The 25,700-nt window shown below is 32.3% G+C and overlaps 1 protein-coding gene across 3 annotated transcripts in view; it reads right to left on the bottom strand.

Moving 5' to 3' along the window:
• LOC132721555 (DNA repair protein RAD50-like) overlaps positions 1 to 22,550 on the bottom strand; it is a 50,263-nt gene extending 27,713 nt beyond the window's left edge. The window contains exons 1-27 of one of the 3 annotated variants that reach the window (XM_060705879.1): positions 22,448 to 22,550; positions 20,912 to 21,085; positions 20,458 to 20,544; positions 18,988 to 19,089; positions 18,400 to 18,504; positions 15,999 to 16,072; positions 15,414 to 15,519; positions 14,668 to 14,736; positions 14,016 to 14,105; positions 13,235 to 13,295; positions 12,895 to 12,972; positions 11,714 to 11,790; positions 10,886 to 10,987; positions 10,354 to 10,423; positions 9,881 to 9,978; positions 7,838 to 7,942; positions 6,971 to 7,072; positions 6,416 to 6,528; positions 5,698 to 5,796; positions 4,990 to 5,076; positions 4,483 to 4,575; positions 4,151 to 4,185; positions 3,524 to 3,614; positions 2,778 to 2,913; positions 1,702 to 1,815; positions 1,031 to 1,126; positions 360 to 507 (exon numbers count right to left, since the gene is read on the bottom strand). In XM_060705879.1, coding sequence (XP_060561862.1) covers positions 360 to 507; positions 1,031 to 1,126; positions 1,702 to 1,815; positions 2,778 to 2,913; positions 3,524 to 3,614; positions 4,151 to 4,185; positions 4,483 to 4,575; positions 4,990 to 5,076; positions 5,698 to 5,796; positions 6,416 to 6,528; positions 6,971 to 7,072; positions 7,838 to 7,942; positions 9,881 to 9,978; positions 10,354 to 10,423; positions 10,886 to 10,987; positions 11,714 to 11,790; positions 12,895 to 12,972; positions 13,235 to 13,295; positions 14,016 to 14,105; positions 14,668 to 14,736; positions 15,414 to 15,519; positions 15,999 to 16,072; positions 18,400 to 18,504; positions 18,988 to 19,089; positions 20,458 to 20,544; positions 20,912 to 21,040 — 2,467 coding nt within the window. In that variant the 5' untranslated portion in view covers positions 21,041 to 21,085; positions 22,448 to 22,550. Of the gene's footprint in view, positions 1 to 359; positions 508 to 1,030; positions 1,127 to 1,701; positions 1,816 to 2,777; positions 2,914 to 3,523; positions 3,615 to 4,150; positions 4,186 to 4,482; positions 4,576 to 4,989; positions 5,077 to 5,697; positions 5,797 to 6,415; positions 6,529 to 6,970; positions 7,073 to 7,837; positions 7,943 to 9,880; positions 9,979 to 10,353; positions 10,424 to 10,885; positions 10,988 to 11,713; positions 11,791 to 12,894; positions 12,973 to 13,234; positions 13,296 to 14,015; positions 14,106 to 14,667; positions 14,737 to 15,413; positions 15,520 to 15,998; positions 16,073 to 18,399; positions 18,505 to 18,987; positions 19,090 to 20,457; positions 20,545 to 20,911; positions 21,086 to 22,436 lie in introns of all 3 variants that reach the window. The other 2 variants (XM_060705880.1, XM_060705881.1) reach the window with 2 other exon arrangements.
• Between the last annotated feature and the right edge of the window lie 3,150 nt (positions 22,551 to 25,700).

Raw genomic sequence — 25,700 nt, 5'->3', positions numbered from 1 at the left:
TGTATAAATGGTTAATTTGGTGACGTGGAAATATAGTTTAATTTCCAGAATTTGCGAAAATCGGTAAAATTACCTCTAGAGTAAATATCAACACACCTGTCATTTAATTCTACCCTCACAATTTGCGAATATTTCCACGCGTGAAATGTCTGGAATTCTTAAATCGCTTACTTTTCAGCATGTGGAAATATCCACTTAAACAGTACATCAACTCATACATATAGATCATTTTAAACAGTCATTGAAATTTAAACATTTGTGACAATCAGCCAATAAGCAGAAAATATTGAAATTCTTGAGCGGATTATGTTTAAGAAATGTCTTCCCTCAACATCCACACAACTTTAAAGCTTACTAACCTCCCCCTGAGAGTTTTGCTGCTTGCATTGCAATTTTCTTGTCTAGTTCCGATACATCACCAAAGTATCTGTCCATCATAACGATATCTGGTTGTATTTGTTTAGCCATAGCTTCATCATCCTCTTTTATCTTTAATTCTTCCTCTATCTACAATATGACAAGTCTTTGTTTAAGTGAAGGTTACTCTAATAAAACAGATGTCGAGAACAAATAAGAAGAAATTTTTTCAAATCATGCAAGCATAGTGACCAACGAGCAGAAAGATGTTCTATAGTAGAGACCTATGAGTATCTGATTTTATTCTGAAATCATTACATTGGTGAAAATTATAACATTCATGTCCATTACTTAACAAAGAAACAAGGTTTTCAACCAATATTACATATGTGAAAAAAGATAAAAATAAATAACAAGGGGCCATAAGTTTCCAAAAACTGATTTGAATCACAAATTTCAGATAAAACATGCTAAAGAACTTGATGGCAATCATTCTGTATAGGCATGGTTGAATTACATTGAGAAATGTAGGACATGTGTAGGACATGGGATGAAAGATATTGTTTTTGCCAACCAATGTCCACCTGCAGACATTCATCAATTTAATAACCAGATTTTACTGTTGGGAAAAACAGGTTAACAAATTGTCAAAAGTAAATACAGATAGACATACATTGGTAAGGTCCTCTTTCTGTTTATGTATCTCATCTTGTGTCTTCTTTAAACTTGACTTTAGCTGTGGTATTTCAGACTCTTCTAGTTTCTCCATCTGAAATATGAAACAGTTATTCATATTTAAATACTAATTCATTACTAAACAGTTACAGTGTAGGTAATCAAAATCTAAATACTAACTAAGATTTCCTTGTGTTTTTCATAAAATTATGTTTTCATATGTAAGACAATATTGGCCAATACCACTAGATGTAATTCATACAAATACAACTAATTAGGACTGACTGACTGAATTTCATGCTAAATGACCGCCCATTAAGGCACAATTAGCAGCTTTCTCTGTCAAGTACAGACCCTAGATGCCCTTATACGGTTAATTTTGAGCCAAAAGTAGGTTACTGTATGGCGGCCAATGAGAACATAATGTTAAGAAACCCTAGACAATATGAAAAGGTGGAGGAAGCCCTGTTAAGGGCTGTGTAAACCTGTACAGGAAATCTATGGTATAGGTCAAGCTACTCAGTATTACCGCAAAAAGCATGTATACATACATTGTACCTAAATCTGTATGTACCCTTACAGAACTTGCTAAACTTATTTCTGTCAGAATATCTTTGCAGTTACAAAAACTTGTATCAACAAATACACACAAGTGTATAAACCACGTACATTTTCTCGGAGAGGTTTAAGCTGCATCAGGGCATCATATTTCTCCTGGCATTCATCAATCTCTTCATCAGCTGTCTTTAACTTGCTGGGTACCATCCTTAATTTCTCCTTTAACTGAAATATATAAATCATTGCTGGGTACCATCTTTAACTTCTCCTTTAACTGAAATATATAAATCATTGCTGGGTACCATCCTTAACTTCTCCTTTAACTGAAATATATAAATCATTGCTGGGTACCATCTTTAACTTCTCCTTTAACTGAAATATATATAAATCATTGCTGGGTACTGTACCATCCTGAACTTCTCCTTTAACTATATAATACATAAATGGTATAAATCATAGGAAAATCAATTACCGTATGAATACCTTAAAAGTTAGTTTAACCTAAATCAAGATGGAAATAAGTTCAAGATGGATATGAGTTTGAATTTGATAAAGTTTGGGATATGCAGACATATGATCAAATATGATAACTCTATAATCATTTGATTAATTTACAGAATTTATATTGTATGAATCAAGCAGCACTTCTTAAAACAAATAGTACTGATGTTGGGGTTTAAGGTAAGCATAATGCCAAAATGATGTATTAAACTGAAAGACACCGTTACATGATGTTGGTAGTTTACCCTTCAGATCAGGGCAGTATGCCACATTGAATTTACGAGCGCAGAACTGCTTCATGTCTTTTTTTGAAAATTAATATATAAAAGCTTATAGTGTTTACAAACATTAAATGATTACCATTAAAAAGCCTGAATGAATACAGAGCTAGGACGTAAGTTTTGCTTGAAGGATACCTCAGGTGCCTCTACCTACATTATTTAAGGAACAAGTCTGTCTCCACCTTTCCCCAAAATGGAAACATCAACCTTTCATAAGCTAAAAGGATATCATCTTTACAGGAAAGAATTCAAGAAGGTCCTTAACAGGTGAGTGATAAAATGATCTGAATTCTGTTGATCTGTTGCTATTCCTCAACAACCATTTTACAATGTTGTTCATAGGGTAAAAATGCCATGTTAAGAAATATTTAGTTTTACAAGGCATAAACATGGACAAAGACCTACCTCTAGCACAAGTTCACGGACATCTTGTTGTGTATCAAAGCCTCTGTGACATAATGGACAACATGGATCATCTTTCTCTAAATCTTTCGCATATTTCTTGAAGAAATGTTGAGCACCAAGTAATGACCCACGTTGACTGTAAAATAAGGTGGATGACGGATAAGTTTTGTAACTTTTGTTTAATTTTAGTCACATCAAGTAAGTATATGATAAATTTTCAGTTTTCTTCCAAAATTACCTCTAGCTGCCTCTTTGAACTTAAATGGATAGAAATGCAAGCCTTTCATAAGCTTGCTAAATCACTTTTCCAGATGAAAAAAAATCTGCTAAATCAATGAAAATTTCAAATCCCATAAAAGTGAGAGGTTTTTCTTCTAAAAGTCATTGACCTAATACACTATACATAAAATACTAACGTTTCTGATGTTCAAAATCATATCTAATATCACTGATGATAAAATAAAAGTATCTATAACACAAAAATATCTCTTACACCAATGGATGCTCAAGATAAAAAATTTGACACCGCAGAATACAATTTGCTCTAAGAAAAATCAAATCTAAGCACCTCAGACTTTAACCTAAACAGTAGAGGTCCATTATCAACAACACATGATGATGCTCTTGGAGAAGGGTGACATGAAGGATGCAAGGGTAAAACCAGCCTTTAAAAAGTTAAATCAAACACAAAATTTTTACATAAAAAAAGTTGTGTTGTAGGTTCTGTGGTAAATTTTCCAACTTACTCTCTGACCTTCTCCATTTTTTCCTGAATGGTTGAGAGTCCTTCATCGAAATTCTGACTTCCACACACATTGTATACCCTTTCTTCAAGTCCTAAATATGACAATACTTATTATATACCCATTGATCATAAATATATACAATAATTTAAGTCATATCGCAGTATCTATATTTTCTGGCTTAAGCAACATGTTATCTAAATCAGTTTATAGTAATGTGTTGATACATTAATATATACTCATTAATTTCTTACAAGGTAATAGTAATAGTATAACCTGTAACATGCTGGCATCAAGTAGTTCTACCCATGCAACCAATATAGATCTGTATGAACCTTACACCAAGGTGACAGTACAGACCAGAATATCTTACTAGAGGGTTACTGTTTATAACGTTAATGAAAATTTGCTGAGTTTCCACTACACAGTTACCTGGAAGCTATATATTCCTGTCTGTAATGACAGGCAGTGTTTGATTATTTTTTTATTGCACAGTACATAAAAATTATATTTCAGAAATATTTCAGAAAGAAATAAAGAAAAAAATTTGTTTCAATTTAGCACTTTTTCTTATAGTAGCCTTTGAATTTACAACTTCATTCATAACAGCAGAATTTTTACTAGAATTACCTTTAAGTTCTGCCTCCTTCTTTTTCAGTTGTTCCCTGTAAAACATGGGGTAAAGAAATTTTATAACCTGATACATTCTTCAAATGAAATTATCTTTAATTGAAAGGCAACATAACATATAACTTGAACTTGCATTGCCAGTAAAACAACATCATCATCGATAATGTTCAATAACTAAATTTAATCATTCATAAATTTTCATGGAAACTTAAAACAGGAATTACAAATTTTTACCAAATCTTAAAAACAGGAAGTACAGAATTACCAGTAAATGTTTCAAACAAATAAAGAATTGCAAAATATACGTCAGAATAACCGTAAAACTCACTTACATGCCCATTTTTCTCTCAGTTTCCATTTTTGACATTGTATTTTTTATCTGGTTCATTTTAGCCGAACATTTCTTTACATCCTCATTTTGATTGCTGCAAAAAATAAATCCAATTTTAGAAATGTAGTTTATACTCTATGATTGAGTCAATCGAAACATGGAAAATGTCTATGCCATTTTTTATAACTGCAATTTGTTATTTTTATAATTAAATATTATAATTAATAATATACCATTAATTCAACTTTAATATATGTTTCCTATTTCTTAAACTGTTAACCTGCTGAATTTCTAAAATGGACTTGTCCATCTTTCCTTTTTGGATCGGTCCATTTTCAATTTTGGGGACATCAATATGAAACAGTCTTGAACCTGATCAGACTGCACAGATGTGCATGCCAGCCTGGCTCTATACTGGTGACAAGGACTAATCACTTTAGATTCCAGTAGAATTTAAGGCTTCAACAATATGACATATCAATAACTGTAAAGAAAACAGTTTAAATACCTGATATAATCTTCGAGTTCACCTCGGATATTTTTGCCAGGTGCATGATTTAACAGATACTTCACAGTGTCCTCACGCTTTGCTTTCCTAAAATATTCCAGGTCATTAAAATATATTACTTTATCTTTTTCACTTGTTATTGTTTTAATATTCATACAAATGTAACAATTGGAAAATATCAAGAATTAACTACTATAACAACTTGTAAATGAAAATTTTTCTTTTGATAATCTACAAAAAGTAACACATTGTCATTAATACATTGTACTTTAATTTTATGATTTGTTTATAAATGTTCCATAGCCATTTTAATATGAATTTTGCTTGTTTTACAATCTATATAAACTGTGATATATAAATGAAACATAATTGTAATTTTTCTGAAATAAAAAAGAGCTGTCAGTAGAACAGCATGCTAAACTATTCTCAGTGCTTGATAGTCACACAAGAGCCTAGATAATGTAGAATTTTCAAAAAGGACCATAATTGTCTCAAAATCCATATTAGAGTAAAAGACCTGTCATCTTGTGTGAAGTTTCAACCCATTCCCTTCAGTTGTTTTGGAGATACACAAAAACTCAATTATGATGTTAACAATGATGCCTGAATGAGTAAAATAGCTGTCCCTATTCTTTCAACAGTCAAGCTAAACCTGTTTTCAACTAGATTTCCTATATGACACTTTTACAACAATAGTGAGTGACTTACAATCTTCTAATATTTTCCTCTTTGGAAGCTTTATCTTTCTTCAGCATGTCAAGTTCAGCCTGGGCACTAGACTGTAAATGAAGCCTATTCATCTCGGAACTGAAAATAATCATTTTTATTATATAATCTATAAATAGCTTTGAAATGCCTTTCACTGATTGGCTAACAAGCAACTTTTTGTAAAAAATAACAGGTCAATATCAGAGTATATTCACTGTTTTTTTTCCTAAAAATAGATTTTCAGAGTATATTCACCTGTTTTTCTTCTAAAAATAGATTTTCTGGAAATCCCTAAAAGACGCGAGACTTTGACGTGACGTCACGCCAAGTTTGTTGTTATTATTATTCTAATGAAACGTTGTGTTGGGTGTACATAAGAGTCAAATAAGTCTATTTTAGTGACCGTTTTTCATTTTTAAGAAAAATAGGGAGTAGCATGCCAATGGAAAGGGCCAAATTATGGAAACAGTAGACAAGCTGAAAAACAATGATTTCCGTCGTATGCAATGGCAGATGTTATAAGCCATATAAAAGCTATTTATAGATTATATAATAAAACAGATATGTACTTTTTAGTTGTTGAATATGATGTGATATGTACTGAATGTATTCCATGCAAAAACCAGCATCCAGATGTTTCATTTTATGTCCATGTGAAAAAACTTATAATGTTTGTGTATTTAAGTTTCATTTTCAGGCTAAATCACCTGATACCTACTTAAGTTCACTAATTTTAGCCTCCATTTTAGACTTTTCCTTCGACAATTCTGCTATTTCCTGCTTCAGTTCATCAGTGTTGACAGAAGATTCCTGAGTCTGAAGATCATGTTCCTATAACCATACAATCAGTACAACATTGTAAAAATATATTATTGTAAATACTACAAGGTCAGTATTAAAACACACTTTTAAGCTGTGCTGTCTCTCCACACCCACCAAGCTATTGCAGTAATATTTCCATTAGCATCACTATCAAAGGTCCTGTTATGAAAGTTTTGAATGCATGAAAGTCTGTTTTCATTGAAATGTTGATTTTAACACACATTCTGGTAGTTATTTTGGCATGGTTGTTTGGAAAGAGGCAAAGGTTATATTACAAACAACCGTTTATATACCACCACATTATCTGTTAGAAATATTTATAATGATTTTATAATACAGATAGCATCATATTTTAAAGAAAAGTGTGAGATTTCCTTATGAATTGACAATTCACAATTATCCAATGAAAAGTGACATTACAAACATGCAGTATTATATGCTATGAACATACATGTCTCTTAAGTTCTCTCTTAATCTGATCTAGTCTACCTCCAGAAGCTTCTATGGCACTCAACTTCCTGTTGATTTCTTTTATCTTCTCTCTGTTATCCAGCTGTAAAATATAATCCAACACGATTCATACTAGTGCCTTATCAAATAGATAGGGCAAGTAAGTGCATTATTACCCCATATACGCACAGCATAAAATACAAAAATACATACACATCTTATATGTCAAGAAATTTATACGTATCTTATATTTCAAGAAATTTATACATCAGGAAATTTATTTCTAAGCTTGATGTACATGTAGTTCAACATATTTTTAACAATTCTTTTGTTTTATCAGCATGTTAGAATTGAAAAAGATATTAATATTTCTTGCATTTTAGAAAAATAATGCAGTTTATCGTTCAAATACTTTGTTATTATATCATCTTCGTATTTATATTCCTGTGCATTTGAACTCAAACCGTGCATTATTTTACAATGCACTAAAAATTGATATCTATTTCCTAATAAGATCTCCACGTTACCAACAATCATACAAGATTTGTTGAATTTATTCTGTTTTCATACTTCTGTTCACTTTTAAGTACATAAATTAAGCGGTTATCCAGGTTCATATTATGTTCAAATTTGAGGGATCTAGCTAAGTTGTTAGAGCTAAGGTTGTTTGCCAAAAGACAAACTGACAGACAGAGAAAACAAACCAATTTGCCCCAAATCAAAAGGTGAGAGGCATAAAAATGCCTTTCTGGAGCATGAGAACTGAATAATTTGTCACCTTAGTGCAGTAATGGAATAAGTTCTTCTAAATTTAATACGAGTTAATTGGTTATTGCACTAAGGTGACAATCTATGTTATTCAACTTACCATCATTTCCCTCTTGATTTTATCATTTTGTTCAAGTTTAGTCTTGTTGTCCCTTAGTTCATCAATCTTCTGTTGTATCTCTCCCTCTCTCTCCTCAAAATCTGTCTGTAACAACAATAATGATAACTTAACAACAATAATAATAACTGTCATAAAATCTGTCTTTTGCAGCAATAATAATAAATGTCATATGTTGTGGTTCAGACAGGTCCCCGAGGAACAGATATTCCGATCTGAACCGCAAACATATGTCAGATATTTTTTCTTGCATATTCTACCATATTCCATTATATTTTAAACACTTTACCTTAATAAAACAATTTTCCAAAGAAATTTATGTCATTACACATGTAACTATTTTCTTACAACTGCATATGAAATTACAACTTCATTCATAACAGTAAAATTACGTCATCATAAGCATGCCATTGTTCAGCAAGCGATACATCTGGCACCCCAAATGCCAGATGAAATTTCCGACATGGGTAAAACTAACAGAAATGCCAGTCTGATACTGTATTCCTAGAAATGTTCGCGGATACAATATTTCGCGTTTTTCTCAACGTCGGCATTTTCGCGGAGACAAACTTTCGCGGATATGTAGTAACCGCGAATTCCGCAAATGATAAGTCGCTACGGCCTAAATTACAGTTTTTGGAGGCTACGTTTTTGATGCATGACCTTGCCTGTTGGGTGCTTTTAATTATTTTATTTTTTTGACAAGTCGCGCCTTAAGCGCAACGTTACTCGATACATTTTCATCTATTGACTACTTTCATGTTTCCTTACCTTTTTCATTATGTGATTAAGTAAGATTTAGTCAGACACGTTAGCTTTTATTCTCATTTGAATCATAACTGACTTTTTCTTCAAATTGTCGATACGTAATTTTTACACATTATCGGGCTGTACATCGCTTTTATTATAACAACATAACAGTTGTTTATCAATGTAGCACTTGATCGCTTTGTACTTTTAACAAAGGATTACACCTACTCCAAGCAAATAAAATCCAAGTCATTCAATGTTCACAAACTGTAAATGCGTTTGTCAACGCCGTGACTAACCGTCAATAAGCATGATAATTACTAATAATTGATATTTTCTTTTTCAGCGTGCAAACTAGTATCAATAACATACATAAATTATTCTTTACACATTTCTAAAGCACCTGTGTTTTTGTGTGTTTTTTTTTGTATAAGTAGATTATAATAAATATTCTGCACTTTTTATGTTATATTTGATTGAAGCTAGAAATGTTCGCGGATTTGTTATAAGTGTCATATTCGCGGCTATAAACATTCGCGGAATCATGCCTACCGCGAAAAGCGCTAACTTAAAATGCGCGAAATCTTTTCTAGGAATACAGTATGCAAAAATAATTGTTCTTTGAGTACTAACAAAAATACTGACATGATTAAGCCAATAGTACTAGAGTCAGACATGTCTACATGTCCTTGTTGGCCGGCCAGATGCTATTCTGCTTGTTCATGAACTGATAGTTCCAAATACATTCAACCGCCACAAAATGACTACATATTTATCCCTAGAACATTTTGTCAATGAGCAGATCAATCAACAATAATTCCCTCATTCTTGCATGGAAAAACTATTCTTGCATAGAAATTGTACACAAAGATCTTCATAAATAGAGATGAACACATGCATTAAAACTCATGAAAACTCCCAAAACTGACCTTACTTAAATGTTTACTTTTATGCAAGAATAGAGTTTATGTATTTTTTTATGCAAGAACACTAAGACTTCTTAAATACCTCATGTTGCAGGGCAACCCTTGAAATGTTTCCTCATACTTCTACAGGTGTTAATGCACAAGAAAAGGTGCATTAATCTTTAACTGTTGATAAACTCTTTAATCTCATGCACAAGTGATGATAGACTATTCTTTCATATGCAATATTTTTAAATTGATTAATAGTAGAAAATGTTCAATTAAGAAAGTGTTCATTGCAACGCGCTAAACATATGAAAATCTACATGTATACCTTAATGTATTGAAAGGTATATTATGGTATATTTACCTTTGTCTGTCTAGTTTCTTCTACCATAGTCTCAAGTTTACGTTGCATGTTCTTTAAGAACAATTTGTATTTCTCATCAGTTATGGCCCCTGTCAAACCTGGAAATACAAATTCATTTAAGTTTGTTTATACTTTTAAATAATTTTTAGAAAATAAATCTCATATGCATTTAATGAATGTAAATTAAGTAATATTCTAAGAAAATAATTATGTCAGCTATAGAGTAAGGCAAGCCTTTACATTGATGCAATGCAGTCTGGCCCAGCTGTAATCTGTTGGCCATACTCATTGCATTACTTTATTATTTAAAACCACTGTTACCAATAAGGCTTGTTTTCAAGTCCAAGTCAATGATAACTCATGGGAAAGTGGTCTAATATAGCATAACAGCCTTCAATCTGCTTGTTAAACACAGAGAAACTGCCAAGAAAAGTATTTAGATACAGTTTGCACTTGTCTATTTATATATTTACCATCAAAACTGTATTCATCTGCAAACTGCTTGATCAGAGTATCTCTTTTTGAAACATTTTCTTCTTGTCTCTGAAATTGAAATTAAGTAAATTTAAACAGGAGTTAGTATACATTAGAAAGCAAAGGAAGTTCATTTGTAATATTTTCACACACATGGTAAGATAAAACTGTACACATTGGAAAGGTCATATCAATTGAGATAAAGTACTCCTGCAAATAAGTATGTTTAATTTGCCGACTTTTGAATCACACTGGCATTGTGAAGGTCATATAGCAACTTTACAGCTTTACTGATTGAGGAAAACCTCAGGGTGCCCTTCTTTGCATTATTTCAGGGATGAGTGAACACCTTCTTTAAGTTAACTTGATAGCTTCTGCACATGAAAGATTCCAAAGTAACTGACAAGATTCAAACCTACAACCCTAAGTGGCAAGTTATTATAAGACAGCAACCTTAACCACTTTTCCACCTGAAAATAAGTAGTTCAGTGAACAACAAGAGACAAAGATGACATAAATACAAAACTATACCTCAGCCTCTTGTTCCAGTCTGCCAACTTCTACCAGTATAGCTGACTTCTCTCTGTCTAACTTTTCTGATTGTCTACTTAACTTATTCTGCCTGTCTTCAAACTGAAAAAAAATTCATAGATTCAAGGTTTCTGTACAACTAAGCATTACATTGTAACTGTACAATTAATATAACAAGGTGACTAAATTTTAGCTTTCCGGGTAACTGTTAAATGTGACATTACAAGGTAACTGTACAATTTGACATAACAAGGTAACTGTACAATTTGACATTTCAAGGTAACTGTACAATTTGACATTACAAGATAGCTGTAGTACAATATGACATTACAAGGTAACTGTACAAATTGACATTACAAGGTAATATTACAATTTGACATTACAAGGTAACTGTACAATTTGACATTACAAGATAGCTGTAGTACAATATGACATTACAAGGTAACTTTACAAATTGACATTACAAGGTAATATTACAATTTGACATTACAAGGTAACTGTAAGTACAATTTGACATTACAAGGTAACTGTAAGTACAATTTGACATTACAAGGTAACTGTAGTACAATTTGACATTAAAAGGTAACTGCACAATTTGACATTACAAGTTAACTTCATTATTTGACATTACAAGGAAGCAGTAACTGTACAATTTACTTTTCAGGTCATCTGTTTATTTTCTATACATTTTTCTACTTTCAGATTCTCTCCATTATCATTTACCTGCAAAATGCACACATATATAGATATACTAATCTAATATTTCCACAACAAATCAAAACCATTACTATAACTTTTTCAAAACACTTTTTGACATTATATTCATACCTCCTCTAATGTTCTCTTTCTTTCCTTCAATTTATCTTCAAAATCTGACAGCATACTCTTCAACTCCTCATCAGTTCCTTTATAAACAATTAAAAATATCAAATTAACAATTCATAAACTGAAAGTAAAAAGTTATAATTCACTGACCAAAAGAGGAAAAATCACTGAACAAATGTATGTAATTTTGATTATCTTAAATAATTTATTCCAATAAAAAATAACATTTCACGAAGGACATGGCTATAAATTAAGATTGCTGGTGATTTTTTGCCAATGCAAACCTAAATGACATACGGTCTCTGGTGTTATAGTTGCAAACATAGTGCACTAAACAGCTCATATAGAACTTTCATCAGTACACCTATCAAGACCTGAACAAATGACAGATGTAAACCATATTCATTATCTCTACTACATTTAATACTATTTCTGGGTATTAACCTTGCAGGATAGACATACTCCAGAATTAAGAATATTTGGTCTTTTTCCCAGCTAATCCTCGGGGTACAAACAAACTTTTACAGTTACAGCTTTGAAATTAAGCGAAACAGGCTGACTTATCTATTGTGACCGATAGTGCACTGTGAAGCTATAACGTTAAAAGTTTGTACCCGTAGATTAGCATGGAAAATTTTGCTGAGTTTCGGATTACATTTATTTTTGTACCTGCTGTGCTCTGCAGTGAAATTTTAACATTCAACCCTCAGCCTGCGAGTGGCTACAGAATCTACCAATACAACCAGTGCAGACCAAGATCAGCGGGCACATCCATGCCATTTGATCATGGTCTGCACTATTGCCTAATCAGTCAATGCTTATTTTAAATTTTCCCCTAAAACTGATAAATGGTATTGTCCATATTGAAAGATGGACAAGTCCATTTCAGATATTTAGTGGGAAAAGTTTTAATCATCAATATATCTGTTTCCACTACGAATATGCTGCAGTACGATAGCTGAAATTGGAGTTACTCAAAATGCATGATATGCACAGGCTAGCATTAATATAATATACTGGTGTCATAAGCAAATCAAAATCACTTCTTCTTTATCTTCCTTAATTAAAGGTTTGATAAACAAATTGTTCCCAAAAAATAAATGATTTGATACTAAAAATAGTACACAAATATTTCATTTCTAACACATAATTTAAAACCCTGCTGGACTCGTGTAATAATTTACCTTGGAATTCATTTTCTATCTGGTCCTGTAGTTCCTCCGCATGTTTCTCAATCTGTTTTTTCTCACTGCCATACTGGGCTGTAATTTAACACATATATTGAAGCATATGTAACAGCAAAAAAAACACAACTAAGGATGGAACAATATATTGTTGATCTTTTTGCTGTTATTATTTGGTCATGGCTAGTTTCACATTACAGCATGTGATTGGACTGTTTACTGTATCTGTTGGTATACAGGCTATTTTGAACAGTTCATATCATAATTGTTGGACCAGGGTTCAGTTTTTATTCCATATGATTTAATAGTAAGTAAACTATAATAATCATTAAATACTTACTGATCTTGTTCTGGATTCCAAATATTTCAGCTGACTGTTCATCTATTTTGTTCATCTTTTCCTATAATATATTCTAATACATAAATCAACCACATAGCAATTTTAAGACATAAATCTAACATATGTAACATAATAGAAACATTCTGGGACATGTTATAATTGTCAAAGCAACTAGTGATTAGCACCATTTTATCTTTACATTTAGTAAGGCATATGCTATGCCATTTTACCTTGTTGATCATTGTGAAAGGATATATATTTGTTTGTAGTAATCAGTGTAAATAGGAGAAATATTAGCCAACTGGGGTCAGATTTTAACAATCCTTTTTTATACATGGTTGCTTGCCCCACTATATCATGTCCCAGGTTAAGTTATGTTTTCTTTCTGGCGTGGGTTCGATCCCCAGGAGATGCTTTGGTAGTTTAGTGTGGAGGAAGGTAGTCTAGTACTGGTGTAACTCTCCAGGAACGATGGTTAGGAAACTACCCGCCTATATGACTGATATACTGTTGGGAAAAGGTGTAAAATGAAACGAACAAACAAATAGTTATGTTTTAAAAACTTGCCTTTAATTTCAAAGTAGAGAAATAGCCTACTGCATCATGGCTAACCTTTTAATATCAATAAATAACTCATATACTTCCAGACAACTGGCCAATAACAGTTACAGGTGGTGTTGTTAAAGAATGATGACAATAAAAAGTATTGCACAAAAGCCACTGTACCGAAGATAAATATATATCAAGTAAAAATATTCTGTATACATGTTGGAAGTCTTACCTCAATAGGTTTCAGCTGACTGTTTACTTTGTTCACAGATTCTTTGGAAGCCTCTAGTTTAGCTTCTTGTTCTGCTAAATCACACTCAAGCTATCAAGTAATTAGACTTTAATTAGTCAGTAAATGAAGAAAACAAATTCCAAAATAGCATCTTCTTGCCTATGAATATTAATGTTTAAAATTTCAATGATCTTCCATTGCATAATAAAATGTTTCTTTTGAAGTAAACAACAAACACTTTACAGAACATAATAAGCTATCTAACTATAAAATTCTTTTCATAAACATGAATGGACAATTTTTAAAATAAGAAACCCTAACAATTTGGGTATTAGCAGCAAAATGACTTGACTTAACCAACAGGAAAGAGCCAGACGATTTTGCACTTTCCTATAGTAGAAACTAAGATACTGTTGCCTATATATTATTTCAAAGTTTTGAAATTAAAATCCATTCCATTGACAATGAACAGTTTCAAAATTAAAGTAGGACAAGTCCTAATGAAACACTAAACATAGTGAAGGTTAGCAATATAAATTTTCTTATCACAGTATACAATGTTTTTTTTTCCTCCAGCAAATGGACCTGTCCCAATTGTAAATAATGGCATTTTCTTCCCCAAAAAATCTAAAAAAAGAAATTGCTAGTATACCTGATGAGCTTTCTCTTTATGTTGTTTCAAATACTGAACATCATTTCTGTACATCTTTAACTTATCATCCTAGAAATAACAAATACTGAACATCATTTCTGTACATCTTTAACTTATCCTAGAAATAACAAATACTGAACATCATTTCTGTACATCTTTAACTTATCATCCTAGAAATAACAAATACTGAACATCATTTCTGTACATCTTTAACTTATCATCCTAGAAATAATTGATCTAAATGAAAACAATGTGTTCACAAGCTAATAAAACTTTTTAAACAAAACTAGAAATGTTTCCTTGGGACACAGGTGCCCTCCATATTACATAATTTTTTAAGTCTATGGATGGACAACGACAAGAATGGATAGGGGTAAATCTATATGTCACCCCCCACATCACATCCTCTGTTACAAGTAAATCTTTTTTTTAAACTATAATATATTTTTTTCCTTGTGAAATAAACTTGAGTAAAATGTACAATATTTTTACAAGCGGTAACATTCATCAAGTGTGCAAAGTTACAAAGTCATATGTCAATGAACTTTGAAAATATCTGGACTTTGAAAATATCTGAAGTGTTACGCCAACGCTGACATAAGTGGTTACGCTAACATGGATGCTTGGGGGGGGGGGGACTAGGATAGCTCTCCTTATTCTTTGAGTAGTCGAGCTAAAAATAAAAGCTAATTTCAAAGCATATCCGATAAAGAGAGATATTACATCAATGTATTAATTAAAAGTACCTGTTCTTTCTTAGTTTTCTTAATACTGTCTAAAGCTTTCACATATCTTGTTGAAGCAAATATGGCATCAAACTTTTCTTTCAACTGCTTGCCTTCACTTAATGGCCTATAGAATAATAAATCTATTATTTACAATGTAGATACATGTAGAATTTACCATTCGTATGATCTATCATAAAAACTGCCAAATTTTACATCACTTAGTGATAGTGGCATTTTTGCTTTGCCACTCCAAGCATTATTTCAGACAAAGTATCCAGGCAGACCTAGCAAACAATTGAAGTCAATTCCAATTTTGGTTTTGTTCAGTTTCGACAAAGGTCAGTTATAGCTTTATACCCTTTAAATTTACACAAATTTTAATAACTCTGCAATCTCTCACAATAATAAAGTTCTTTAGGAAATAATTACATATTCAGTACGTGAAAAAAAAACTGTGAAGAACATTAAGTGTGTAAATCTTACAATTCAATGTTCTTTTTTTTAAATAATAACTCCAAACTAAACAACTAGGCATACACTTTTCATTTGTATACATACAATAACAATATCCCATGACTTAGTAATTCATGAACTTTGACCTACCAGTTAGCCTCCTCCTGGTGACAAAATATCACATTCTCCAGAACTGGCTTTGACACTCCAAGGGAGGTAATCATCTGTTTAATAAATCAAATTAATACTATTATTCTTTACTACTTCTTACAATGTAAACACATGGAAAATCTCTCTGAATGCTAAAATAGTGACTGGGATTTTCATTCTCATTAATCATACATGTCCAGGAAGGTACTTAAAGTGCAGGTAAGACAATGTTCTACATGATAAAGCTTCAGACCTTGTCAATAAAAGTGTACTTGTTTGCCAAAGTGTTGGAAAGTTAATCTTCTGGTATAAAAAATTCATTTGACAAATCCAGGTTTTGAAGTTAAAAAATTTATTGCTTACTGGAGTAAAATGGAAAAAGATAACAAGAGGGCCATGATGGCCCTGAGGTCGCTCACCTGTATATAGGCCCGGAGAGGGGCCAGTTTAAACCCCAGGGCTTTTATTTGAACAAACTTGGAAGACACCCATTAGAAAATGTTTCATGATGTTAAGTTTTTACTACACACATATAATGAAAAACAATGACCCCCCCCCCCTTTGGCAGGGCCAATTTTAACCCAAGGGCTTTTATTTGAACAAACTTGGTAGACACCCACAAAAAGATGTTTCCTGCTTAACAATCTAACCTCTAGCTCATTGGGTTTTTTAAAAGAAGATTTTTTAAGTTTTTACTATACACATATAGTTAAAAACAATGACACCTCTGGGGCCCGGCCAGTTTTAACCCAAGGGATTTTATTTGAACAAACTTTGTAGACACTTACTAGAAGATGTTTCATGCTTAATATCTAAACTCTAGCTATTTTGGTTTTTTCAAAGAAGATTTTTAAGTTTTTGCTATACACATATAAGCAAAATCAATGACCCCCGGGACAGGACCAATTTTGACCCCAGGGCTTTTATTTGAACAAACTTTGTAAACACTCACTAGAAGATGTTTCATACTTAATATCTAAACTCTAGCTATTTGGGTTATTTCAAAGAAGATTTTTTAAGTTTTTCCTATACACATATAAGGAAAATCAATGACCCCCAGGGCGGGGCCAATTTTGACCACAGGGCTTTTATTTGAACAAACTTTGTAGACACCCATTAGAACATGTTTCATGCTAAATATCTTAGCTCTAGCTCTTTGGGTTCTTTAAGAGAAAATCTATCAAGTTTTTACTATATGCATATAGGGAAATCAATGACCCCCCAGGGCGGGGCCAATTTTGACCCCAGGGCTTTTATTTGAACAAACTTGGTAGACACTTATTAGAATAAGTTTCATGCTAAATATCTTAGCTCTAGCTCTATGGGTTCTTTAAAAGAAGATTTTTTAAGTTTTTACTATATGCATATAGGGAAAATCAATGACCCCCTGGGGCGGGGCCAATTTTGACCCCAGGGCTTTTATTTGAACAAACTTGGTAGACACTTATTAGAAGATGTTTCATGCTAAATATCTTAGCTCTAGCTCTATGGGTTCTTTAAAAGAAGATTTTTTAAGTTTTTACTATATGCATATAGGGAAAATCAATGACCCCCTGGGGCGGGGCCAATTTTGACCCCAGGGCTTTTATTTGAACAAACTTGGTAGACACTCACTAGAAGATGTTTCATGCCAAATATCTAAGCTCTAGCTCTTTTGGTTTTTTAAAAGAAGATATTTAAAGTTTTTTCTTTCGGTTGCCATGGCAATCAGAGTTCTGCATGGAATTAAATTCTTTGAACAATTTTTAAAGGTGACCACCAAAGGAACATTCCTGTGAAGTTTGGATGAAATTGGCTTAGTGGTTTATGAGGAGATGTCATTTAAAGTAAAAAGTTTACGGACGGACGGCCGGATGGCCGGAGGACGGAGGCCGGACGAAAAGCGATCACAAAAGCTCACCCTGTCACTTTGTGACAGGTGAGCTAAAAAGTACTAATGCATGGGGCCATTTCTAACCTCTGGGAAAAAATATATATTTGTAGAGGACCAACTGACATTGCTCTAAAACAAATATTTTAGTAATGAATCTTGTAGTTTCAGAGGAGAAATTTTAAGCACTTTGCCACCTTTGAGTGACTTTAGGTTGGGGCCATTTTGGAATTATTATTTTAAGACATGAAGAATTTTGATATTTTGATATGTCCCAAAGGCAGGCTGAATTTCAACATTAGGGGCATAATTTTTACAACACATACATTGTAGAAGACCACTAAAAATCACATTTAAAATTAAGCAAGTGTTTTGGAATAAGATGTTGTTGAGAGAAATGAGGGACAAAAAAGGCCATATAATGGACATCATGCAATAGAAAAAGGTCATAAATAAACATATTTTTCCCAGCTAAAAAACAAAATAAAAACAATCACAGACTGAAATGAACAGACAAATTGAAATTATCACCTCTCTGTCAAGATCAGCACATTTAGAGTTGATACTCTGTTTTTCACCAGCAGCATTCAACCTTGTTATCACACCATCCAATGTCTTCATTTCTACCTTCTTTGCCTTAAATATAAATATATTAAACATGTATGAACCATAATGAATTATACCAAAACTTATTTTCAAAAACACCAAACACCTCTTTAAAGATGTGGTGACTTTGTAGCTTTAATGTTGGAGGAAGACCTAGTGTCCCTCTGTGCATTATTTCTGGCATGAACAGGCACCTGAGTAGAACTCCAATCCAATATTCAAGCTAGCTTCCTCACAATAAAGAATCTAAAATCCCTGGTAAGATTCGAACAAAAAGAGCTGAGGGGGCAAGTGGTTTGAAGTCAATAACCTTAACCACTTGGCTATGGACGCTCCCCTGATAAATATTTCCTATTCACTGTTGTGTACAATTCAACCTCAGCAAAACTACCATCTGTAGAACCGTAACATCTTTTATTTAATTAATTTCCACTTTTCTTTTGAGATATATTTCCATTGTACTGTACTTAACATTCAACAGTAAATTTATTCAATCAAGGAGAATCAACTTACCTTTTGTGTAGCTGTTAATGACCTCTGTACAATGACAGGTTTTTGTGATATATCACGGAACTGCAACCTCACTTGACCTCTGACCTCTCTCTCATGTGCAATCTAAACATGATATTGTAAATACGAGGGGTTATCCAAAAATTCGTGGACTTTTTAAATATCTCTTGAACGTCAACGTGTATTGTAATGAAAATTTATCAGCATACATTGTAGAATATTATCAGAAACAATTAATTGTGTCAATAAATAATGATTTTATATTGTTTTTAAATAAGCACATATACGGCTACCGGCGCACGGTAGAAAAGCATAGTAAGTCATCGTATATTTCTCATGTGTCTTCTATGATGTCATTTAAGTAATTCTTTAAAATAATGGACGTCATTTCCGTTTATTTTTGTTGATATCGCTAGAAGCGCCAGACGCCTTTCTTATTTACAACGTGAAAATGACGGAAACGCGGCCATTAGAAAATCGCACGATCATAAACGATCATAAATTTGTGTTGTTATTTGGAAATGATACCTACAAAAACATTTGATAAAAATCAGCAGACGACCTTAGAAAAGAAAATTTCACGGTCATTAATGTTAAAGTGGCATAAAAAATTGTTGATGGACATTACTTTGAGAAGCAGTAACCGTCATTGACTGCGTAACGTTGTAGCACAAATTGTACGTTAATATTATGACGTTGACGTCAATAACTTTTTGGAGTGCGCCGCTGTTGCCGACATGTGTTTATGTAAAATCAAATATTGTTGTAATGTAAGAAGCTACTCACATGAATTTTTCTGTGTTTATTTGTTATTAATTCTTCTAAGCAGTATAAGAATTTCAAATTAATATCTTAAATATATTTCATGCAACAAAGAAAGTCCACAAATTTTTGGATAACCCCTCGTATATATATATTTTTTTTTTTTTGGTTAGATTTGCATCGCAACAAAACAGAACAGGCCATATGCAATTTTCTAGCTTTGCTGGTGAATGTTTATTATTTCAGGCACAAATAGCAACCTGAGTAAGAACCACCAACTTTCCATAAGGTAGCTGGATAGCTTTCTTACTCGAAAGAATCCAAAGTCACTTGCCGGTTTTAAACCTACAGCAGTGAGGGCAAGTGGTTTGAAGACAACATCATTAACCACTTGGCCATTTCAATATCAAAACAACAAAAACTGATCTATCATTAGTTTACAGCCACCTGGCTGTTTACTAGCTTATCTTTTTCGGTTCCAGCAAGTAGTTAAAGGTTAATATGATTAATAGTTCAATGGACACACACATGATCTTAAGATACTTAATATAAAAACACATTTGTAGATCGCTGACATATAATGATTGAACACCAAAAGGATATTAATTACAAACATTAACTATTCATCAACTTAGTGCAGTAATGCATTTACTCTTATTAAAATTCAATAGCAATTATCCTGTTACTGCACTAATGTGATATGATTTTTACCTTGGGATCATGTATAAATGCTCCTCCTTTTGTGGCCCCTGGAGGCATGACTCCTGTAGTCATATACTTCAAACACTCAATAATAGTCTGAAATTGAAAACATAGGTCACTAAGCTTTTCTGATTAAATTTACGCTTATTTAATAAATCAGTATTTTGAGACTATAAGCCTTGCTAATTTTGGAAATAAAAAAGCTGGTTTAAGATCAGAGTTTTGAATAAACTGCATGATTTTTTCAAATTTCAGCTTGAAAGAGGTCTTTAGTTGAAAAATCACTGGTTATGTTAATTAATATTAGCAACAAATACTTAATATTTAGAAGTGGGGGAAAACCTGATCCAAATTTAATAAATTCTATATTTCCCCAGTAAATACTCTGGTATTATGAAGTTAATCCTCTGGCAGTTAAAGGGTTAATTTGATATAAGGCAAGTCATAATCAATAGAGACATACAGTTTTTCCTGTCCCATTGGGCCCCAATATCAATGTAAGAGGCTTGAAGAAATGGATAGTTTGTTTATCTTGTTCCTCAGGACCGAAGCTCCGAATCCCTAGGATGTTCATCTTCTCAATGGTTGACATGTTTGTTTTCTATAACAATCTGAGAACATCTATACATGGAATTTCCTAAAATAATAGCAAAAAATCAATTAGTAAATACATGTATTAACAAAATTTAATGAAATCAATACATGTAACTTTATTATTTTCTGAGGCTATTAGTTGTTGTAAATTGTTATGTAAATTGTGTCATGCGTCGATTTATTTGTTATGTTACTCATTCATTTAGCAATGCACTGTTCGTCAATTAGTCGCAGGAAAAGTATACTTAATGTTCACACATGCGTCAGTTGTCATTTGTTTCCGTGGCGTCTGTTATCACATGCTATTGTATTGTATCGGATGCTTCCTTAACGTGCGCTTATTAGCAGAAATTCACGGAAAAGTTTGAGACAATTCAACTACGTCCGTATCTCATGCAATTTTGTGAACTGTTTTTGTATTGTCCAAAATTGTTGTACGCTGTATGAAAGGGATTCTAGAAAAAGATTTACATTGGTTTTTTTCCTTCAGGGGTTTCTTCCAAATTCCAGCGAACTTTCCTTTGCCAGATCACTTTTTCTTTATTCTCTTACGAGTTTAGATATACAATTTTTTCTACTTACATTAATTCTACAAGGTTACTTGATAGAATTTTCAGTTTGGAACTATTACTTATTATTAAGTTATTTTCAATCTTTATTGAGACGCTGTGGTAAGATTATTTTTGTTTTTCCATTTACTTCAAATAATTCTTATTTGCAACCCTCTGTTGTCATATTTTATGTATGTTTTAATTAACTTGCATTATAATCATGTATTTATGTTTTAAGGCTTTTTCTTTATATCATATTCAATAAATTTGACGAACCTACGATAGGAGTTGGTTATTATTTAGCCCAACAAATTGTGCGCTTTAGGGCTTTTTTTGTATATTCGGTGGTCGCCCTTCGCGACAGACATCTATGAAATATCAGATTATAAAATCGGTCTGTCTTGCCGTCGAAATATTGAGACTAGTTATTATTCTACCCTGTGACATTTGTATATGTATGAAATTACTGAAATAAGATATTGTTTAAACTAATCTACCACAGGCCACCTCTGTAGTATCAGGGTCTTTCAAATAGATTTGAAAGACCCTGGTAGTATTGAACACTTTTGAAACAGAAAGTACATGTCAATGAACATTATGAATGCACCACAAAAAACAGCATGTCACAATTATTCCTATCATATCGAAAAATTGCATAACAATTTGCACAGAAAAGAGTAAAAACAACTTCACCAACAGTCTTTAAACTTTTAATGGAATTTTATTTTGATAAATGACATCGCGAAAACCAACGACAATCAATAGTTTTATGTACAGGGTGAGATACTCAAACTTATTTTTCGGTTTAAAACACTATTCAATCAAAATAAATACATTATTTACAGTTTCACTACCTGTAAAGATATTAACAAGCTCTAACTAACTCAATTTTCTTTTATTATTTTTCTTCAAATCGCGGGGAATGGATAAGTTATTATTTATCTTCATACCTAACATGATTTATGTGTAGAATTTTCTTACATACTTGTCTTATTGATTTCAGTTTCAAAATTAATATTTGTATAATGAATATCTCTAATTTTATCTTCCTAAGCCATTTATCGTAAACTTGGAAATAAGGAATACTTTTTTAAAAACTGCTCCCTTTTGGCGCGTTAATTTGATACGCACTCAATTCATTTCGTAACAATAATTACTTTCATACTCTCTTCAGTTATGACGTGAATAATATAAATAAAGTTAATACAATATGTGACTGATATAATAAAAGCTTTAATTTCCAAAAATTATCAATGTAATTTTAAGTCTGTAGTTTATTAAGTTTAAGGTTGAATTGTCCAAAATTACATGTCACATATTCACACAACCACTGGACAAACCAGATCTCAAATCTGTAAATATGTTGTTAAGGAATTACGGACAGGGCGGACCGTATCAGGGCGGACCGTATGTTTGGACGGGGCGGACCATATTTTGGGACAAAAGAAAAAGCATCGTTCTTTAAAATGACAACAAACATTATTTTTTTTTTAATTTCAAATAAAAAAGAGTAAACCACGCGATTTCTGGCGCTATTTTAACAGCAAAAGAAAAGTAAAAATTGTGAAATACCTTTGTGCGATCTAAAAAAATACATGGTGTAATGACAATAAAATTATTTCTGATGCGCAGTTTGATTTTAAAAAAGGTAGCTCTACTAAGAATGCTGTTTTTATGTTTAACATTCTATAACTGAAAAATATTTGATCCAGAAAAAAGATTGTATTGTGCATTTATTGATTTTAAACGTTGTTTTGATCCTATATACAGGAGTGCACTTTGGTTAAGACGTATATTTAATTTATGCTAGTTTGATAATAAGATGTATGCATGTACAACTCTGTTAAATCCTGTGCGTAAATCCTGTGATAATCATAATAATGATTTTCTTTTTTACATTTCGATTTTAAAGAGGAAATAATTTCCCCAGTTATGTACTGCATTTTCTTTGTTTACTGAAGATCTGGGGCCGTATTCATAAAGAATCTTAAGTTTTAAGGGAAGAAAATCCTTAAGTCCAATAATTTCCCTAAGGTAAAAATTTCCTTAAATATTTCCCTTAAATATCACCTTAGGTGTTTTCTTAGGTAAGAAAAATCTTAAGGGAAAAAAATCCTTAAGTCAAAAATTTCGTTTAAATTTCATCGGTCTTTCCGTGTTAACCGACTGCCAGAGAAAATCCAAGATGGCGGACACTGACTTTGGAAATCGACACAGGGAATTGAAATGTCGCGTGAAAAGGATTTATTAGCGGATATGTTACGGATTATACAACGGTATTTCAGGAAAATGGAGGTTCAACACTAGTGACATGGTTTGGGGCATATGTTCGAGGATCTTATGCTTCAAAAACATGTCGTTTTTGTTGACTTCACATGTTCAACGATAATTTTTTCGGAATTTCCCTCGGCTAAAAATAGAACTGTCAAATTTGACAGTGCTCAGACGGTATCATAGAAGGAATCATGAAATGGCACAGAATTTCAGCGAACAGGATTGCGTTCTGCTGGCCCATTTATTAGGAGAAACTGTAGAGGGCTATGGTACCAGGTAGCAGATACAGAGTTCTGAATCACAAATTTATTGACAGTAAGGATTATTTTTGTAGATGTAATTATCAATAATATATCAACTGGATAAAATCTCTAAAAATCCTGTTGACACTTAATTTGAGTCCTGTTGAGGAGGGTATAAAAATTACCTAAATTGTCCATACTACCATGTGTCTGGACAGATATTACATGGCGTTGATTTAATCCAGATAAAACCTATGGTGTTATAATTTTTTATTTTTAACATGATATACAAAATTTCAGAACCAAATGCTGAATTTTTGGATATTTTATTCAAAATTTATTGTTTACAATACACTGCAAATGATTATACATGTAGCTAGTATTAGTATAAGAGGTCAAGTAATGCACTATTCCAAATTTTCAAAGGCAATATTCTTTGAATGGACATTTAAGTATTACCATTTATATTAGTTGAAATAAATTTAATTGCAAAATTATAGAAGAAACATGCATTTATTGTTGATAAAAAGGCGGCTGACTGATTGACAACCACTAAACAAAGAGGGAAAACTGAATAGGGCACTTTTGGGGCCATCTGGGTTTGATGGTTGTCCGGTTTTGATAGTCCCGGACCGTTACCCTCAATATTCAATACATGCAGTAACAGTTTTCATAATGTTCAATGTAAAAATTCTATTTATAAAAAGTCTGTATGTAAATCAATAAAAGTGTAAAACTAATTCTCAAAAGATAATACCATTCTTTTTTGTTTGATCTTTTCACAAACTTCACCATTGGAATCAGCAAATATTTAGGTTTCTCGTTGTAAGTTTCAATACAAATAACAATTATTTTCTAAGCTTTTATTCTAAAAGTTTAAATTGTGATCACCTGGCACCTAAAGTTACCATGCAGTTTATATAAAAAGATAAAATGAGTTGCGAAATTACTCCAAAGAACACCAAACAAAAAAAAAGCAATAAAGTATTTGCCTTTGAAACTGTCAATGTGTTAATTACACTAATTTTCAGTATTGAAAATATTACTTTTCACAAATAACAGAAAAATAGAAGGGTTGAAACTTTGAAAGCAAATAAAAAGTAAAAACATTTCTTAAATATAACAAAATGACAACAGGTGATATACTTATCCCATATATGAGCCGTGTCATGACAAAACCATCATAATGTGTTTGCGACCAGCATGGATCCAGACCAGCCTGTGCATCCGCGCAGTCTCATCAGGATCAATGCTGTTTGCTTACAGACCCTAAAACAAGTAAAGAAACTGATAGCGAACAGCATGGATCCTGATCAGACTGTGCGGATGCGCAGGCTTGTCTGGATCCATGCTGGTCGCAAACCCATTATGTTTTTTTGTCGTGACACGGCTCATATGTATTTGAACTTATATAGATATAACACTTATTCATATGTCACAGGAATAACAAGTGTTACAAAAAAAAATTTGGTCAGCAATAGAGGACTGTAACTCAAATGCTACAACATGTGTTTGTAGTAACCAGGATCTGTAAAAAAAAATGGGAGAATCTCACTGTCAAACACAGGGCTATCTATTATTATTATTATGG

Source organism: Ruditapes philippinarum, unplaced genomic scaffold (assembly GCF_026571515.1).
Source record: "Ruditapes philippinarum isolate M1 unplaced genomic scaffold, ASM2657151v2 ctg455_1_1_1_1, whole genome shotgun sequence".
Taxonomy (NCBI): domain Eukaryota; kingdom Metazoa; phylum Mollusca; class Bivalvia; order Venerida; family Veneridae; genus Ruditapes; species Ruditapes philippinarum.
Note: the sequence above shows the minus strand (reverse complement) of the source record. Positions and strands in the feature narration are given on the sequence as shown.